We start from the raw sequence: 20,863 nt of genomic DNA, 5'->3' as shown, positions 1-20,863 counted from the left end.
ACAACATCTGTGTCAGTAGGGCAGCTCTCTGATCACAGCTATCTGTTGCGATGGCCAGAAATTACATTGCTTCAGAAGGCAACTGGACAATTTTATAGAAAAAACCCAAAGACTATGTTTTATGATGCCTCCACTGGTCACAGTACTACAAGAAAATCCCACTGTGTATTTACTCTATGCAACTCCCTGGTTGCTAGCATTGGTCACCAATGAAGACATGTGATGGACAGGCAGCGGAGTTTTGTTTGAACTAACGCATCCTTAAGAATAAGGTAATCCTGAGGCACATTTGCAGGTCAAGGTGGGTTTGTGAGTTTGCTATGCTAGATTCAGACTGGTTCAGTGCCTTCCCATGGTGGGAGAACTCTGTTCTGTGGTCTAAGGCAGCACAGATACTTCAAACGAGCTTTTCCAACAAGGTGGTAATCTCTTTACCACCTGTGTAACAGCAGATTTTCCATCATCAAAATTCAAAAGCACGTTGAGTTGAGCAATTGCTGGAGCAGCCCTACTACTGGGTTAGATATTTAATCAGAACAGGCCCATCAATTAAAGATACTCTAAATTCATATGCCCAAAATCTTTCTGCTATTCAACCAACAAGGTGTTCTAACTGAAGGTGTCTCGAGAGAATGTGTTTTTTTTCTTTGCCTGTTTAACTTTTTTGACTTGAATTTGACATATTTTCCTCCCTACTATTGATGCTATGGTAGTGCAAAGACCTGGATCCAAATGTGTTTGCAGCAGCAAAGTTTTGTTACATCCAAATCAAATTTCTCTGAGACATGAAAGCTATCTGTGGCAAGTAATATTGGCCTCTGTGCTAAACAACAACTTTTTGAACAGCTGCCCTGCAGCAATAGGAATATACTTCCTCCTCCATTATTAAAAAATAATTTAGTCCCTTCACAGGAAAAAAAAGCAGGTTGAAAGGTACGGCCCAACAGCAACAGAAAACCTCCGAAGTTTTTTTTCTAAGGAACTACCAGGAATTAAGTAGATATTTTCCTCCTCCTTCCTGATTTCTTCCCCTCTAGAATGGCCCAGTGCAGGCAGACACAGCACATCATTTGGTGAGAACGCAGCCTCTGTAGAATCCTTTCCACTTATCCAGCAGCTGGACACAGCCCTGATCAAAGTTATGCTTCTCAGCACAATCCAGCAAGTTCATCCAGCCAAAAACCAGACAACAAAATTTTTAGCTTTAAGCCTCACAACTGCTTTCACAAACAGAGCAGCACAGTGCAGTTCCAGAATATGAATCCAATTGCTCTACCAGCAATGAGTTCATTCCAACAAGACATAAAATGGAATGTGCACAGAAAATACAATATGTCAGCTTTTAAAAAAATTTCTATCAAATACAGGATGCAAGCAACTCTCAAATATAAGATGTGGATCACTTTCATAACTCCAGCCACTATTTTACTGTAAAAAGAAAGAAAGTTTGTTAAATTTAAGCAGCTGAAAACAGCAACAGTTTTCAATTTGTCAGAACCACACTCAAAGTCATTATTGAAATTAAGATCACAGCACAACATAAAAATCAGGCAAAGCAAAAAAAATGTTACTGAGTCGCCCCATCTTAAAAGACTCAAGAGCCTCCAAGCCCCCAGCCCTAGAAATGGAGAAGGTATCTTACTTTTCTGTAGCTTAACTAAACCATTTTAAAAATTATTTTGAATTAAACAGATGCTAAGCATGTTTACACAAGATTTATTTCAAATTAAGAGTTGTTTACTTGATTTTAAGCTGGGGAAAATACATTTTTAAGCTCAACTGATAGATGCTATTCTCAAAATGCACTGAGTGTTTACACAGAGTTCTGTGCCAATTCAGCCTCATTTAGGCACCACCTTTCAGGAAAGCAGCATCTCTGCATAGCCATACACCTTCCCCAGAAAAAAGGGCTACGTGTACTCCCGGCTCTTCCTTTCCAAAACTCTTCCCCCACTCTTCAAATACATAGTCCCATGCTCCTTACATGTTACCTACCAACTTCCCTATCTCCTGCCTGTGCAGAAAGAAATCAGCTCTAAATAAAATGCATCCACACTTTATGCATGGTAGAGCCTGACCTCAGCAGCTTTGACCGAAAGAGCTGTAGCTCTTACTCCAGAGGAGGGTACTGGGGAGAAGCAGAGGGCTGCGGTCAGCAGCTACATCCAGCTGACACCACTGCTAGCTGCATGAGGCCTCTTTTTCTCCATCATGAAGACAAACTACTTATGGTTAATCTGTTTAATTTCAAACTGTATCAAAGGAGGGAGTTTTCATGCAGTCAGATACGTGGCAGCCGAGAGCTAGAGTGCACACAGCCTCTCCTCCTAACTCATTCACATTGGGTCATTACAGGAATAAACTGTGTATGAGAGCAGCTCTACCCCTCAAAGCTTACACCTTCTGGCTACTCTCTGATTATCAGCCAGCAAAGAACATAACACCCTCCTCAAGCTATTAAGATGGAAAGGTTTCTCACGGTACTTGTATTCATTTTTACAGCTTGGATCAATATGCAAATCACTTTAAAAAGGGAACAAACATGAAACAACAATTTAAATGAAGGGAAGGCAATAAATACATAGCTTCTAGGCTTACTAGAAGGTCTGCTTTTTTGTACTTTAAGAAGCCTAGATACATGCCTCAACTTTCTGTTGGTAACAAGTTTCAGTGTTAGTCAAACCCAGGAAGTGTGCTTCACTAGGCTGAAGGGAAAAAACCAAATGTGTTGACACTAATAGAGACATTGAAGCAAGGACATACAAATAAAATAATTACCAATGATTTTTCTATTCATGTGACTGGGATCCTCTTAAATTGCATACACAATGACATTCATCTAAATAGCATTACTTCAGAGTTTGGGGATAGACTCCTACATTACAAGCCCCAAATGTAGTTCTAGTAGTGAGCACGCATCTGTCAGTCTGCAGTTGCAATTACCACAATAGCGTGCTTGGACATATAATATTCTAAACTGCAAACGAGTGCACATTTTCATGCATGGACATACATCCTCTTTAGGGAAGAGTTTGGTCCTGATAACTTAGAACATCTCCTCTCCTCAAATGACTACGAGGGAGTTGATAAAACCCAACAGTTCTTTGCACAGATGCAAATAACTTTATGTAGTCTGAAAACAAAGAATCACATTTTGTTAATGTGATGAAAGTCTACGAATTACCAAAAATGGTTGCAAAGATTTACAGCAAGAAGCAGGCTAACCGAGATAAATGGCAAAAGTAAAGAAATAAGCTTTCAGGTCTGAAAGATCATATTCAGCTTGAAACCAGAAGTAACCTGGACTTTGAGTTTAAAGTGCTAAAAATTGCTTCGAGTTTATCATAACTCAGTTGTGTTAACCATATTAGACAACCTAAGAGCAAAGGATGGTGGGCACACGTGGTGCAGGGGGAGATGCCGGCAAGTGGAGAGCAATTAGACAGACCCTGCAGGAAACTGAGACAGGTAATTACTACCTTTGAACACTGAAAGACCAGAGGGGCAACATAAAGAAAATCGTAATATAGCATAAAACTAATCTCTCTACCATGCCCATGATTTTATTCATCTAGTAATTACACAGTTCAGTTTATCTCATTTAATGAAGATATTTTGGAGGTCTCCTTGACTCCTTTAGGTGCGGTGTCCTCATAGTTAGAAAACGTCATTTATATTTTTCATTTCTTTGCATCCAAATTAAACTCTTCAGGGCCAGAGCAAGATTGTTACTTGACTCTGGGTCACTTCTGAATAGGCAGATGAGGGAGTGAATAAACTGGAATTAGGTAAAGGGATGTGAAAAGTTCAAGTTCAGGTGCAGTAACATTTTCCCCAGTGAAAACACCATAAAACAGTAAGCTGACCTGCAAGATCCTCTTGGCCATTGCAAAGGGTGGTGGGATGGGCGGATGTACAAAGTGCCAAGGAATCCCATTGACATATGCTGCAAATCCTAGCTGGATGTGACACCAACACTCCAAGAAAGACATCTTTAACAAGATCACCACAATGACCAGGTTGCCTTCAGTATTTAGTCCCCAAATGCCCTCACTGTCCTGAGCGCAAAGCCACTCTGTTTACAGTGCTAACGTGGGAGTAGAAGTCCTATAAGTTGAGCTTTGGGGTTTCGTTTTCTATTTAGCTCTTTCAGCACAGAATATGAAATGGCAGCCATTAATAATCATGATTCATTTGTAACACAATGTCTGTTGTACGTAATCCTGTGTGTTGTTACTGCTATTCCTGGTTGGCATTTGATACATCAATAAGTATGCCTTGTTTCCCTCAAAACAATTTAATTATATTTTGTCCAGATACAAACTCAGAAAGATTGTACTTATAAAAAAAGCTTTCTGTAGTGCTCTTCAGATTTCACGCTGTGCTATTACAGAAGAAACAACATTTGAAATCTAAGCAGGGTTCAGGCACAATATCCCTAAAACAGAGATGAAATGGTGTATAAGCCATTTTTCTGGTTAGAACAGTATCTTTTGTTTGGTGGCTTTTTTTAATCCTATCTTCAATTTGGTTTCACTATGTGAAGGAGAAAAATCAAACATAGCATCTTTGTAATCATTCAGAGCCTACGTAGCATATAACTGAACAGCAAAGGCTTTATGAAGTAAAGCAGATGGACTACATTATGTATATGCCCAGGCATTTTAGGAAAGTATAAGAAGAATTCCTGGGCAGTGGCGACCATAGAAAAACGTGGTTCTCTTGTGTAAACAATGTTTTCCCCAACAGCTGTATTCCCCTTCCTGTTTATTCTTCTCTCCTGCAGAACTCTCTCAGTTCAGTCACATCTGTATTTCATTTATTTTTAAAAAATATTTCTTTAGCTATCCTCCTAGCCTTTTTGGATTATTAAGGCTGAGGGAATTTTCCAAATCTCACTTCTCCTTTCACAACCTATTCTGTTTACATTTTTACACTTCATTTAGGTTCTGAATTCACATAATGATCCACATGGGTTAGGGACTTTGCCCACGCAGACCAGTTTGCAGGGTTAGAGTTTTCATATGAGCAATAGAATTTGTCTAGGCAATCATCTTTTTTTTCTGATTTTAAGACCAAAACACAGCAGAATAAGCAAGTAAAATCAGTGTTCAGTTGTTCCTTTTTAAAAAAAAATTTCAATACTACATTTAATGCTTACACATTTCTGTAATTATTAGGCGTGAGAAAAATTCTTGGAGCTCAATTTTTGTCACATCATATTTGAGAGTGCCTTTTTAATATTGGGGCTAATAACAATTATTACATTAAAGTTGGACATTCCTATTGATTTAAATAACTGGGTTTTTTTATAAATTTGTTCTATTCTGTTGAAACATTACAAGTTCTGCTACTTATGTGAACAGAAATTTTTAGAATGTGTCTGTCTGCCTTTTCTTGAAATAAATACAAGTCTGAAAATGCACAATTAAAGCAAGTCTACCTTTTTTTGATTTCAGCTAGGTTACATGAAACAAGGTTGTTAAAAAATATATTGTATCTAGTCTAGCACTTAATTTTATTCTATTTTACAGCCATTTTGCAGAGTCTCACAGACTCTTCTTTCTTAAAAATAACTGAACAGATGATGAACTGCCTCTCAAGGGCAAGCATCAATCTCTGGGAGCAACTATATTCTATAAGCAATACCTATTAAGATGATGTAATCTGTTCTAAGAAGCCTGTTTCTATTTTTAAGTGGTATACTCTTATTATGCTTTTAAAAGGGTATCTCCATCACACATTTTTACTTTGCTTTTAACCCAGTAACAATTATCAGTGATATTTAATATACACGAAATGGCTTCAGAAATTGATTTTATCTTATTGTCTACTCTGATTCTTACAAATGGTACTTGAAATGGTAATTTAAAGTTGTAAGACTATAAAATGCTTACACTGTGAAGAACATTTCTACTTAAGGTCACGTTCTCAAAAAAGGTGCATCCTTCACATCTGCCTTAAAATGTTTGAGGATTTTGTATGTGAAGTATCTTGGAATGTTTTGGTTTCTCCACTTAATGTTACTGAATTTGACATTGGAGAACCTGGAAAAAACATTTCAGCAGAAACTGCACAGAAAAAACATGCTCAGCACTGAAACTCCATCTGCTTTTAAAAAGGAGCAACAATAATGATAAAGCAAAAACTAGAATTTTGTATAAAGAGCACTTTTTTGTGTATTTTGTTTTTCACTACCATAATTTCTAGGTAAATCATGAAATTTAACATTTCCAACACCATATACTTTCATATTAAAAAAACACTTAAAAAAAATAATGTTTTTACTGCTATTCCTTACCAGAATGAAACCAAACATACTCTTGGTGGCACAGGCATGTCACAAGAATTGATATGTGTAGGTGTTGCTTATCATCATATTGTAAGAGCATGCTGTTATCCATCTCTGCCATCACATTGCTACACTAAGATGTGGATCTCAGAGTGCAGTGTGACACTGTCTTACTAATTTTAGAGTACACAGCTATCTTGCAGCAAGTATTACTGGATCTCCTGGAATCTCACCTATTCATCTAGTGAGCAGCAGCAATCCAAATCAGCATACAGATTGCAGTTTTGGTTTTTTTTTAACGAAGATTTTGAACCAAGAGTGACAAAGATGGACTATCAAAGTGATAGATTTTACCATCTCACATTCCTAATAGGTATTATGAAAGCCAGCGTTATTTTTCTCATTATAGTGCCACACTTCTCATATTTAATATGTGGTCAGCTACTCAGACCTTTCTGACATTTCCAGAGCACAACAATCATCATATGCTCTCTCACATGCAAAGGCCTAGATTTTTGTCACCTATAAGCAAATGTGCTTTAAGTTTTCCAGATGAAGTTAACCTTGGAATTTAATGTGGAAGTATCACCTAAAAAGAAACAGACAGAACTGCTGTTTACAACTTTTTTTTTGTTTTGTTTTGGGTTTTTTTTGTGACTACCATAGCTGGTTCTAAACATCAGTCACTTACACTCCTATTTGTAACTATGGCAGCTGAGAGTCTATTGATTACACCAAGGTGACTGCAATGGCCAAAGAATTTTTTCTTTGAGACGGTGGTATACTTTGCTGCTTAGAAAACCAAAAGACTTTCCAGCTCAATATAATCTGCAGATGTAATTATCATTAGCACATTTTCTTTTGGTTGACTTTTTAATAATTGAACTAGAACATCACCAATATCCACAAAACTTCTAAGAGCATTACCCTCAACTGAATTATATTTATTAGATGTAGAAAAACATTTGGAAAATATATTACAAATGCACAACTTTGTCCTGGCAGGAAGAGAGTTTAGTTGATCTTTAAGGTATTTTCCATCTTTATATTCCATGATCCTCTGAACTTTGTTTAGTGTCCCTCAGCCAATATTCCCAACGCTCAGCTCCTCAGAGCTCTTATTTCCCTAGCAAAGTTAAATTCATTTTTCCAGTAATCACTCATAAGGAACTGCAACAATCCAGATTTGCAATTTTTTCCTACTAATTTAATAATTTGATTAAAAATGCAAAATAACAAAAAAACATCTGTAATGTTATTTATAAACCTGTGTTGTTTACTCTTCAGTTTCTTAGCTTCTAAATGCCTGCAGATTTCCTTTTCATTTTTTTACCAGGAACTAAAATTATGTTTACAAGGATGGTAACTGCCAAGTCAGTTCTTATTTCAAAGATCAGCATCATATTTGGTTTTTCTCCTTCCCTAGGCTTTTTGCATTTTCTCAGCCCTCCAGGAGTTTTCAAATACAACAGAGAATTAAAAAACCCAAATCCTCCAGCACATTTTCACAGTGCCTCCAGGTCTGCAGGGCTGTTTGCAGCTGATGTTAATGGATAGGTGAGTAGCAGATGATACTGTAACATGGTACACAGCCACTTCATCATCACACAAGCCAAAATGCACTCATACCAGGCCGTGCTAGTAGGCAAGGGAACAGCACGGGAACAGAGATGTATGTCCAAAGCCTTCCCTGTAAGGCTGCAGCAGATGTATCTTATGCTTGCTGAGATCTTTACAACAAATACATATACTTCAGTGTTTCCCTTCTGACCTTTTAATCAATGGATTTATTTAGATCTTCATTATTCCCCAGCTGTCCACACAAGCTTTAACTTTTATTTCTTGAAAGATATTTAACAGAGAACTTGCATAGATGAGCCATTCCCTACATTAGTACATCTGTAAAAACAACAGTTTAAGCCATTGTTATATCATTATTAGTTCTTCTTGTTGAACTTTCCTTTTTCTCACTGCCTTTCCTTTTCTCTTGCCAGATTTATCTTTAAAATGCCATTTAAGGGCATTCATTTTGTTTGCAGTATATAGAGTGCTACAGCTAGGAAGAACTTGAGATAAACCATGCCCAGACAACTTGGCTGCAGCCTTGCAAGTTTCTCAACAGCTGCATGCAAAGTAACAGCTAAGCATTAAGGGTCTATAATAATTTAGGATCTTTTGGGGAATATTCCGACAATTCTCTTCCGTGGTAGGACCTATTCTACTTCCTTAGCACCACTGAAGTAGTTAAGGGCTCTGCACTGTGGGGTAAGGCCTTTCTAATCTTCCAGAACAAGGAGGCCCAGCACAAACGATGCTAATGGTTCCCCTCACAGATACCATGCAAATATATTGATCAAAACCCAACTCTTTTTCCAGACAGTATCCCATCTAATACATACTGTTTTACAAACTCAGATATTTATTGCTATAATATCCAAGTACCATAGAGATAGATACAGGACTTGCACTGTATGCCAAGCAGATCAATCTCATAGCATTTACAAAGCTCTGCTGCAACCAGCAACCATGCATCATTCCTTAACCTTACACAGCTTCATCCTCTTCTTTGTCCCACCTGAGCTTTGTTTGGTTCATACAAAAGCAGAGCTCCTAGGAAAGCAGCTTTGGCAAAGCAGAGAGGACTAGCCAACAGGGAGAAATAGAGCCCAACCCTCCAGGTACCCAGTTCTTAGTACACTGCTGCAGCACAGCTTGTCTGAGGGATCCCAGCATGGCCACTGGGTATTTACAAAGATACTCCAGCATTGGTTCAAGCCTCAGGATGAAGGGGAAGCAGAGGAGTATAAGAATGATGGAAGCCAAAAACAAGTATAGAAAGGATTAATTTGCTCTATCAATGTAGCATGATAAAAATCCTGCCATGTATCACAGATACAATTTTTCTTACAGTTAACCCAAAGGTCAGCAGATGATTTTTTCAGCTCTCCCTTTTTACTTGTTATAGGTGGCACTGTGATGTCTAGGTTTGATGAGAAAGTCTATACTGCACTGTATAAGCATCTGAGATAGCTTAGCTAAGTAAAACTGAACAGCAGAGTCTCTTCTGTATTCTTGTAGGATGCACATGGGAGGTTGTTGCCTGGTATCATAGCCTATCACTCCGCACATTGGCATGTTCCTTCTCAGGAAACCCATGGAAAAGCTTAACTTTTTCAGAGCTGCAGGAAGGACACTGGGGGAACTATCAGCACTTGGGCAATTTGGTCTGTACTTTTACCATATCATGGTAGAGCTCATGCCATAGTGTACAGTTGCCAGGCAGATAAAACAGCCTGGATTTAAGAACCTTAACAACCTGATCAGTGGTGGAGAATTTGGTAAAGGGGTATTAACTCATTCAAATTCTTTTAAATATCACAGCATTGTCAAGACACTGTTTAGACTCTCTCAAGCGACACTTCAAACTCTGAACTTGGGATCGAAGGCCTCTATATCTAGAACAGCACTGGAGTGTCCATAAAAACTGTTAATAGAAAAAAAAAGAATGAAGTTACATAGCATTTATAGAACTCTGCAGGGAAAAGTAAATACTTCACCTGTTTCCTTGGTTTGACTCAAGTAGCTATAATCACACGGATATCTTCAAACAACAACATAAAAAGGCTGTTCTGCAATGTTCTGGGACACTTTGAAAGTGGTAGTACTGCTAGGTCTCGCATATTTAGACTGATGCCTTGAGAACAGCATTAGAAAATTCTTTCAAGTACCTCATTGTTTTGAAAGAGAGCTACAAAAATGCCAATGTTTTAACTCAGATTTTATCAGCTCTGAAAATACTGACTCAACTATTGATCTTTTAGCCTGAGCTATTCTGAGGGAAGGTATGAAAACCCCATCTGGATTGATTTAGCTTTGGTCTCCAAAAACAAGTACCATATCTGTATACATAATGATACATTTAGGTTTACATTATAAAAGGCTACATACTTGAAAAACAGTCCTATAACCAAGTGATATAAATACCGCTGATGCACTAGGTGCATTAAAGATCACTAAACCAGCACTATTTACTTGAAATAAAAAAGAAAAAGATGTTTACTAAAGTAATACTTAGGATTTTTACAGTTAGAAGTTTGAAGAAAACTTTCAAGTGCTCTGACAGGATCAGCTTCATTAACTACTTGCTGGTGTATACTAGATATGCAGCTCCAGATCAAACAACTTCTCTCCAGTGATGGCATATTTTAGAACCAAAAACCTTACATCAGTAATTATATCTTTCTCAACAGAATAACATGACTTCTTAAATTGTTGTTATAGATCCAAAATAAGCCCTAAAAACCCAGCATTACACTGCCACACTATGGCACAACTGAGATCTGCAAGCAAGAATAGAACAAAAAGACAATAAAAATAACTCCTCTACTTTGATTATTTATGACTACAGTATCCACCATTAGTTTTGTTTGCCTAGTACATTTGTAAAGCAGTAAAAACAAACTGTTGTGTCTTGTTCAGCAACAGCTATCTAGGTACATTATGCCTGAGGATTTTATTTTAGTAATTTTTTTTTTTTCCAAAATGAAAAAAGGAAAAGTTTACTTTCTGCAAGTGTTAAAATCTTCAAAGACTAGTTTGATATGCCTGTTGCACAGATGGGATATGTGGGGAAGTGGATACCAAGAGCATTTCTTTACTTTGTTGGCTGCAAAATATAGAGCTTTTTGTTCTCTATATTACAATGTGATCTGAAAGGTTTTCAGTTGACAGGCAGTCAGAGGAAAGAAAGGTTCAAAAGACCTTCACCAAGTTTTGGTGGGTTTTTTGTTGTTTTTTAAACTATTTGAGGTAATGCTACAGAATTTTAGAATGTACATTCATTATTTCTTTACATCAGAATATAACCCATTTCAGACCTAGAAATATTTCAAAATATTTAGTAGTAAAAATGTGGAAATACTAAGTTTTGTGAGAGCTTTAAAGAAAACAAAACAAAACAAAATCTTATTTTTGCTGACCTTGAAGCACAGCAACCCAAAACGGCTGAAATTTCACATCTAACTTTTTAACTACAGCAGCCCACTGTACAAAGCATACATTATTTTAATTACTTTGCCATTTATATAATTAATACCTTCCATAGCATTTGTTTTGCAAGAAAGCTATAAATCAATTTTGTACGACCGTTACCAGTACTGCTTTATTCATTCTAACATTCCATTTTTTAAGTGTTTTTCTAATAAATCAAACATTATACATAAGCAATTGGCTGAGGCCAAGACCATACCAATTATTTTACCTGCAAGAACTTGCCATTATAAACATTTCCCACAAGGCATAATAAAATACATGTCTGGTGCCACAAGACTTACAGGAATATCCTGTACTAAAGCATTAAATAAAGATTAGATGACTAGCTAGGGTTTCATTTGTTCCACCCCTTCCTTAATTGCTATTGTCACCACTTCAGTTTACAAAAAATGGCATAGCCTAAATGCATGCCAGTCCTTTCCCGTTAGGATGGTTTATTCAAGCTTTTAAAATTCCGAATTAAGTATCTTTCATCTCCAAACACTTCCAGTCACAGATGCTTAAGCCGTCGATGAACAGGGTTTTCTCTTTTGTACATTACCTGTCTCTAAGCCATATGCACATGCATATACGCACATTCAGTACAATTTCTTTAACTAGGCCTCTGCTTTCACTTATCACACAGTTTCTGTAAATTTTTTTCCTGTCTTTACTCAAAGCACAAGCCACCATGTTATTCCTAGAATCCTAACTCTTCCTAATAGTCAAGATGTATAAATAGCAAACTGTGAACATTATAGTCTTTTAACAAAATCGGCGCTAGAGCCTCACCAGCAAATGTGAAGTTCTCATGAGCATTCCTGAACTGACTGGAACAGGATCAGTCCAAATAAATTCTATACTCACACCTGGTAGCAAGCCTGCAGACCACTGCCTAGGACTTGTGATTTTTGGAAGCCCTTTGGGAGAGGAGGAGTTCAGCAAAACTTGAGTGACACTGAATGAAGATTTATGGAGAGTACATTCTTAGCAGTTTTAGTGTTTAGCAGTTGCCCAAAAGTCATGCTGAACTGCACAAGGAACATAAAAAAAATTCCAAATGTGCAACTCCCCCCCAAAATCCAACAATAGCCAATTTTGAAAATGTTGGTCTTTAACTGCACCCAAAAATTTAGCAGCAGATACTACAGGATTTCTGTTATTCTGTACTTTTTAGTTGCAAAAAATCAATTTTCCCTTCCCCAGTTGACAGCAGACATATTTTCTTCCATTAGTCATTCAGACATCACAGTTAAGTATTTAAAATTAAATAACCTTCTTTAAAAATATGTCTTATTTAAATTATAAAGATTCAGGCTGAAGTTGAATAGTTGAAAAATGCTGTTTCTTACTACCATATCTTTCCTTACAGCCCACTCTGTGAAGGATACTGTATTCCACATCAGATTAATTGGACTTCTGTCACACGGAAAAGATTAGTTACGATAAATGGCATCCTTAGTGCTGCTGAATTATGTCTTCCTCAGAAGAATCAAAACCATGCTTCATTGTAATTCATCAGGCATCCCCTTCTAGGAAACTACAGGAAACTTCATACCTTCCTGAACTTTTCCATCTGCTTATAAAGATCTGGATCCAGCTCCTGAGACACATCTTTCATCCAGAGTAGAGCTCCTCTGTATTCAGTCCGATACTGTTCCATTCGGTTTACTGTCAGCCATGTGTCTGAGATGGCCCTATATCTGAAAGTCTCCACTTCTTGATACAATCTACTCAAAGGAGTACGCAGTGCTAACCTGGGGGAAGGCATGAAGGGAAAGAAAGGAAGGAGAGGAACATGTTAAAGTAGTTGTTCCACAAAGGCAGACGGATTAATACAACTACTGACGCTTTACTAGCAATCAAAAAACCATACACAGCCAAAATAGTTCACTTAATTGCTAGTGTATGTTCAGACGGTTCTACAGCTTGGTTGGGGGTACACATGAATGGGGTAATTTTGCACGAATATTGTGTTTGCAACCTTCCTGTTCAAGTAGTGACCTTTCACTTACACATGCAAATGGAAAAGGAACCTTTTCTAATGCGTATATGTATTTTAGTTAGCCAAGCTGCTTGTATGTAAGCTATTACCGTTCCTCTTCACAAGTTGCATTTAACAACTCTAAAGATGTACCTGAGGTAATTTATTACTGGATACATACCACAGATATATCAGGATTGTTATGTTAAATTTCACAAAAAGCACTTCTATTAGCCTTTTAATCTTCAAATGTACATGTAAATAAAGAAGTCATCTGTCAAGTAGATAATTATCTGATTTTTTCCCTATTTTTCCTTTTTTTTTTTTAAGGAATCTCAACAATTCCTTTGAAGGACATTTATCTTTTGGAAGGATTTGGGCATTTTCTTACATGTTTCTTCCAGCAACTACACTTTGGAAAGGCAGTAGGGGACACTGTTGTCTTCCCTATGCTATCACTTTGGCTCCTAATGGGATCTCAGAACTAGGCAGGATTACTCCAACTTCTGCTCTGCTTCCTCCTGCTGCTTCTGCTTTCCTCTTGGTTGCCAGCAGCCACCTGACTGGAATGGGTTCAATCAGTTCTACACCAGTGTAGAGTTAGTTTAATGTGCTACTTAGGGACTTCTTAGGCATAAGAGAGTTTCTAATTTCAGCTCCAGTACCCAGCAAATTGTGTCTTCTTGATCTCCAGCTACTGAGCTAGCTATTGGCATGCAACGTAAATAAGAGCAGTCCCAACGTCAACATGAAATTGAGGATGGCTCAAGAGAAGACAGACGAACAATTGGTTTTATTTTTATGTGAGTTTATTTAAAAAGATGCCTTAAAAATGCATTGAGTAAGAGATATAATAAAATGTGAACTTCTTAGTGTGGCTTCCTCCCTCCCATTTTTTCTCATTCTACAAATACTTACCCAGCCATTCAAAGGAAAATTCAGTTTATGTAGACATGTCATACACTGGGATTTCTATAAACAGTTAAGCCTTTTAAAGAAACAAATCATCAGTGCTTTTGCTCAAAGGTGCCTTACATGTGTTTTAAAGATTCCACTCATGGCTGTTACTGAATGTGCTAATGACCAAACTCTAGCCCAAGATAAACACATGAAATTCTCGGTGCTCTGTATGCGATGTTTTATTTTGAGCCAAACAGCTGCACTGTTAAGCTAAAGCTGGAAAGTATCACAATAGTTAAGAGCCCCAAAATCGTGTAAAATATCATGGAATAGAATTTTCCCTTGCAAACGATGGTGAATTTCAATCTTTCATAGTCCCCATACTGTTAAAAAAAAGCAACATAATACTCACAATGCCATCAGGTACTGTTACTTAAAAGTTTAAAAACTCTGAGCAAATACAGGGTCAGTGAGACATCAAGGGCTCTGGGTAACAGCATGTGTATATGTGTCCCTTTGGTTTCCTCGCCTTTTACTGACTTCCTCCTACCCAACCTACATGAGCTCAGTGGGCATCTAGGATCTTCTCCTGGGAGACTTCATGGTGTAAGGTTAAAGCAGAAAATGGCATTCAACTCCTCCCTTCTCCTCCGTCTACTTGAGGTATGAGACTCCACAGCCCAGAAAAGGCATTCCCTTACCCATTTCCCTGCCCTCCCAGGACCCAGAAACCTCCACAACAAGCCTGCTGTAGCATTTCTCTGCAGAGTGAGAAGTGCCACCAAGCAGGAGAGGGACGCCACATCAGCTGCTTTACAACGCCACTGCTAGAGAGGCTGTGCAGATACACCTGTACAGCTTTAGAACTGCTGAGCTGAACAGGCAAAGGTGGGGGATCTGGAGACACACAGACATAGCAGGTCCATAAGACAAAAAACAGGATCAGGCAAAACTACACAGAGCAAGCCAGTATTATTGCCAATACTACAGCAGTTTTGGTCAATAATAACTTTCCTATCATTTGGTTCCTCACACATTTCAAACTACCATTATCCCACGTACTTTGTAAATCAGACAGTAGTTCTGACACATATACCTTTGCTGAGAAGAAAAGCAGAGGGCCTTTCCTGTGGCTTGCATCATTTTTCCTGCTCTCGTTTTATCCTGAGAACCCTGTGATCGAAGAAATTTCCCCAGTTCGTTTTCTTCCTGAGACAGAACTAACGAAAAAATAAATGAGTGGTCAAACGCGTTATTTAATAGGTTCCTAACAGCTCTAAAACTGGCCTAACATCAAATAAGTTGTCACTCTAAAACCAAGCTGCACGGCAAAAAATAAATAATTGCACAGAATTCCTGCATTTAGTAAACAGAAGATCTGATTCACTTGAGACATTTGTTGATACACTTAACAAGAATCACAAAATTCTGTCAGTGCCAAAAGACAACAGGAAAAACACGCTATTTCTTCCCTGAACAAAAGAACTAGGTTGGTTAAATTATACAAAGGGCCCAATCCTGATTATAGTATCTTTTAGTCTTGGGGTTTTTTTGTTTGGTTGCTTTTGTTTTGTTTCATTTTAAATCCTTTTTTACTACCTGGACTGCCTCAGCTAATCTTTGGTAGCATCCTTTCACTGAAGCTAATTCTGAGTTATACTACCTAAAGCTCATTCACTTGCTTTTCTCTTGCTCTCCATTTTTCATGGTTGACTACAGAAATGAATTTTTCATATGAAAAATCTAGTACTTAATTTTAAAGAACATTTATTTTCAAATTACTTCACAAAATTATTTTACAACTTCAACATTCCACACAATTCAAACACTATTTTTTAATTTATATTTCAAATATCTGAAACATTTCTATTTCAAATTAACTGATTGCTTTTTAAACAAGAAGATGAAGAAAAATAAAACTTTTTTTACACTGAATTGACTAATTCCAAACTGGGACCATGGGTCTTCATGATCTCACATCCTCACAAAAATATTTCATTATGGCCTCATCTATTAGTCTTCCAAAGCGACCGTCTCCTATAGTACCAATTTCTTCCCACTATCAATAAGGAAAGTAGCCCAATGCAATGAAAGAAGATCTCTTTAAGTCCTCCTGTCAGTTTTCCAAATGTTGACAGTCAAATCCAATGCAGACTCATAGCATACTCTGGTAGAACGTGCTGCATGCACATCTTTGTGTCAGAGATTTCACCTGCTACTGTGGAATGCTTCTTGAACTCAATACACTACTATTCTGTATTCTAAGTTTACCTCCAGATCCTGAAACATTATCTCTGACTCTCTTTGGACAGGCAAAAGAAAAAGGAAAGACTTCAGAAAATATGGATAACATTCAACAAAAGAAGGTAAATTGAAAGATGTCTCCAAAGCTGGATTCTCTTTTCCAGGCCAGAAATCACAGCAGCAAAGAATCCAACAATATTGATTGCAGAGAACCTTTAGAGGTCATTTAATACAACCTGCTGTTTGAAATTTCTCAAATGAGATCCCTGCCTCTCACTAATGACTGCTACTAATTACTGTACACCTGTTACAGCCCAGTCAGCATTACCAAATTCATCGTAATAACATGGATTACTTAATTATAAACTAGTAATAAGCCCAATACACTTCATAGTCAATCATGATTAAAAAAAATTTAAAACCGTTCTGAACAGTTAGGATTTCTAGGACAAGACACTTCCAAATTTAAACAAGTCAAGCAAGCAATGGAAAAAAAAAAAAACCCAACACCTTAGAAAGCAAGCTTTCTCCTACAATTATTGCTACCTATCACTGCATATTATCAAATATAAAATGTAAGAATTAGGACATCTTCAAGTAGATAAGCAAGTCTGCCTTTAACTGTCTGCAAGGAATGTTATCTTTATTTTTAAATAGGATGAAACTAGTAGCTCCTCATTTTCATTTTTAGTTTTTAACTTGTTTGATGATTCCATAATGCAGACCTCCTTATCATTTTAACTACTGTATTTGATCATACTTACAACAAATCCTTTTTTGATACAGTTCAATTGCTTTCAGCAACTCCATACATGTTCTCTGAATAGAATGGAACAGCTAATATTGAAACAAAATACACAAAAAAATTTTAAGCATGTGCAAGAAACACTGACAATTAAAATACAAGAAAGAGCTTAATTTTTTGTAGAAATTATTAGGGATCACTATTTTCTTCTTGAACAATGAGTAAACTTTCCAGCTTGAAAGTAATTTTTCCTTATCAATTGTGCTTTTCTTTCAATTAAGTTGTCCCACTGAAACTACAGACAGACCAATCATAACTTACTAAAGGAAAATAAAGACAAAAATAATTTTGGAAACATATCTATTCTAAACAGCTGGTAGTTAACCAAACTACTCACGTTGGGGTTTTTTTTTTGTTGTTATCTTTGGATATATAGGAAGATGTACAAATCTTTGTTCCTAAAAACCTCGCAGTACAGCAAAAAGTTATCAAAATGTCTATCATGTTTATCACGTGTGGCAATATGCATACTGAATTTTTAATACTGTAAAGTCTAGTGGAACAAACTTGCATTGGTATGCCAACATAGAAAGTTAATGATTTAAACTGAACTTTTTACTGGCATAGCTCCAGTTTTCTAACCAAATTTATAAAGCAGCAGTTTCAAAAGGAAGTAGAGGAAAAAGTTTGGAGATTGTTTCTAGGAAATAGAAAAATGATTACTCTTTCTGTCTGTCCATCTAAAACCTCCAACCTGTAACTTAAACCTAGACTCCACTGGATCAAGCATTACACAAATATAAGCAAAATGGACTGCGGGCACACTAACTGTCTCCCTTCGCATCTGCTTGACTTCCTGTACATTTACATGGGTCTTGCCTTTTAAACTGAGAGCATGACTTGCAGTTGAGAAGTTGTCCAAGTGAAAACATGCTTATAGTTTTTTATCTGGTAAACACAAGTTTCCCTATTTCCAATCCTACCTGAGCTAACAAAGCATCCTTCCTGATCAATCTGGAACACAGTAAGTATGGTAGGAACTCAGGTATATATTTATAAAATATTGTTCCATCCTTCCAGCTTGTTTTATATCAATACTCTTGATTTATAACCCATTATGAAGACCCCATAGCTAGAATCATCACATTATAATTTATCACTATTATAGCTAGAACTACAAAGATTTGTTTGTTGTAAAAAAGCCTCGTGTATTTCAGCTAAAATGCAAATAAACCAAGAATCCTAAGTCAAAAATTTTATAAGAAACTGCAAGATAACCAGTAAGGCAAAACCTTTACCCTTACGTAACAAAACAACGCCGATAACACTCGTCTGGACACTAACTTGATTATTACACTTTGGAAGTCCATTCTCTATCTTTTGCTTTCTGTCAAAGACATTCAAGCTCTTCAATTTGTAGATCCTTAATTATTTTTTTTCCAGTGTGGTTGAGTATACTGACAGTAGGACTGTATTTGTCACACAGCAGGATTCCTTCTCTTGGTTACACTTTACAGACTTTCAGAAGCTTCTTTGGTCATGTCAGAACCAACTTATCTGAATGAGAGCTCCAGAGAACGAGCGCACTATGCACTTTGCTCCTTCTTGGTATATCGCATGTTTTTCTGGTATATGTGATATTTTATAACTGTATAAAGAATGTCATTTGTATATACTATAGAATACTATTAAAAAAATAAATCTTAAATTGACATAAGCAAAGGGTAAGAATGACTGATATAAGCACAAAGGATGATCTCCTGCTCCCCCCACCAACAAAAAGAAAAAACCTGCCCCCAAAACCTGAAAACAAATACGAGAGACATTAGGTTCCAAATCAACTTTGAGGGTCATGGGTTTTTGTATTACAAAATGCCACTATATTCCCCATATTTACATAGGTACTTTTGTCAAAAATCAGAAAAGATATTACAAGAAAATAATGATAAAAATGTATATACATATTAGAGGCTTGAAGGAAACGAAAACATTTTTAAAATTAACAAACAGAGAATAGATATTATGTAAACATCACAAACCTCTAGTTTTGCATCCAGATCTGCATCTGAAGCCACAACATGTTCATCTTCCTTTTTTCCTGTAACTTTTATAAGGGTTTGTTTTGTTTTCCAGTATTTCTGTTGCATTTTATTGACCACAGATTTTTCTTGGCTTTGAGCATATTGGTCATAAAATTCCCTCGGATAATTGCTAGAATATTAAGAAACAGAAGTACAGAACTCCAATAGGATGCTTAAAAAAAATAAGTCTAACATGCTAGATTAATACATTTCCATCAAGAATATTGCATTTGCATGCAGACACACATATTCCAACATGCATTTCCTCATCATGCATTAATAACAAAGCAATTCAATTAGTACTATATTTCCCATCCTACTTTGGAAAATAATACACTGCTTTCAATTTGAATGTCTTTAGCATGTAGTACTGCCAAATAATCAGCTGCAAAGAATTCTTCCCAATGCATTTTAGAATGATTTATAAGCCATGGAATTAACTTTCTATTTTTATATAACTAATAGGAGAGTTTCAAGTGAACTAGCACAGTTGCTTAATCAGGCAGCAATTTTCATGCAAATTCAGCTGTGTCAGGATTTCACAAAGTTCATTTTATGAATGGAATTAGACTACTTCTTGCCCTCCCTTTTTTACAATTGAATAATAAAGAATTAGAAGAACACTCATCTCTTTTGACCATGCTATGTGAAAGATAGATAGCTCACATCTTTATGCAATGACTACATGGCAACTGTGGGTGTGTAACACGTGAACTTTTTTTTCCAAGGATTATTTTCTACTGACAGATGATTCTGCATTCCTGTAGCAGACCTAATAAAAAGTGCAATCTAGAGACAAACTCCGTATTCCACAATATTTAAACCATACCAAGATGGTTTAATAGAAAATATAGCCTTACAGTGAAATACTGATCTCTTTCAGGAAGTGTTATTCCATCATTAATTTCTGCAAAAGTACATGCCTTTTCCCCTATGTGCATATATAAAAAGCTGCAGTGATTTTCCAGATCTTTAGAAGTAAATGGCTGCTAAAACTTGCTATATTAAATACTCCAGGAAAATTAAAGAGGTTGAGTTTATTTTGAAAACAGATAGCCTCCACCTGTGGAGTGACAGGTGGTTCATTGGTTCGTTACTGAGATACTGCCTACTAGCTCTGTTCACAACACAGAAACAGCTCAGGGATGCTACCCCAAGAGGTCTTCAGACCCAACATACACATCAAGTCATGTATTGAGAGAGAGAGAGAGAGAGATGCTTGCTGTGAAATACTATGGCCATTCTGAAACAAGCCATTGCTACACGTGTTCCCCAAAAGGGTGGCACATCTGCCCTACATAGTTACTAGTGACACAGTTTAACCTGAAAAGGAAGTTTGTTTCACAGGGATTTGGGATTTGTTATTTGCTTTAGTTATTTTTAATCACTGAGTTAGAGGACATTGACTTAATCACCAAAGAGATGGCAAGAAATTAAACTGGAAGTGAGCAAGGACAAAATTCGACACGCTTATACACAGCACTTCTTGGCTTCTTCCCCAAACTTTAAAAGAAAAGATATTTATCCATTTATTTCTACCCAAAAATTAGTTCCAAGAGTTTAATTTATGAATTTCATTAAAATTA

The 20,863-nt window shown here is 36.7% G+C and overlaps 1 protein-coding gene across 7 annotated transcripts in view; it reads right to left on the bottom strand.

The window, feature by feature from the left end:
* ICA1 (islet cell autoantigen 1) overlaps nucleotides 1–20,863 on the bottom strand; it is a 76,484-nt gene that overhangs the window by 39,722 nt on the left and 15,899 nt on the right. For all 7 annotated transcript variants that reach the window (XM_030009643.2, XM_030009636.2, XM_030009637.2 and 4 more), the window contains 4 exons: nucleotides 19,236–19,407; nucleotides 17,216–17,288; nucleotides 15,304–15,427; nucleotides 12,882–13,080 (listed from right to left, as the gene is read on the bottom strand). In XM_030009643.2, coding sequence (XP_029865503.1) covers nucleotides 12,882–13,080; nucleotides 15,304–15,427; nucleotides 17,216–17,288; nucleotides 19,236–19,407 — 568 coding nt within the window. The remainder of the gene's footprint in view (nucleotides 1–12,881; nucleotides 13,081–15,303; nucleotides 15,428–17,215; nucleotides 17,289–19,235; nucleotides 19,408–20,863) is intronic.

The sequence above is a fragment of the Aquila chrysaetos genome, chromosome 3 (assembly GCF_900496995.4).
Source record: "Aquila chrysaetos chrysaetos chromosome 3, bAquChr1.4, whole genome shotgun sequence".
In the NCBI taxonomy this organism is placed as follows: Eukaryota; Metazoa; Chordata; class Aves; order Accipitriformes; family Accipitridae; genus Aquila; species Aquila chrysaetos.
Note: the sequence above shows the minus strand (reverse complement) of the source record. Positions and strands in the feature narration are given on the sequence as shown.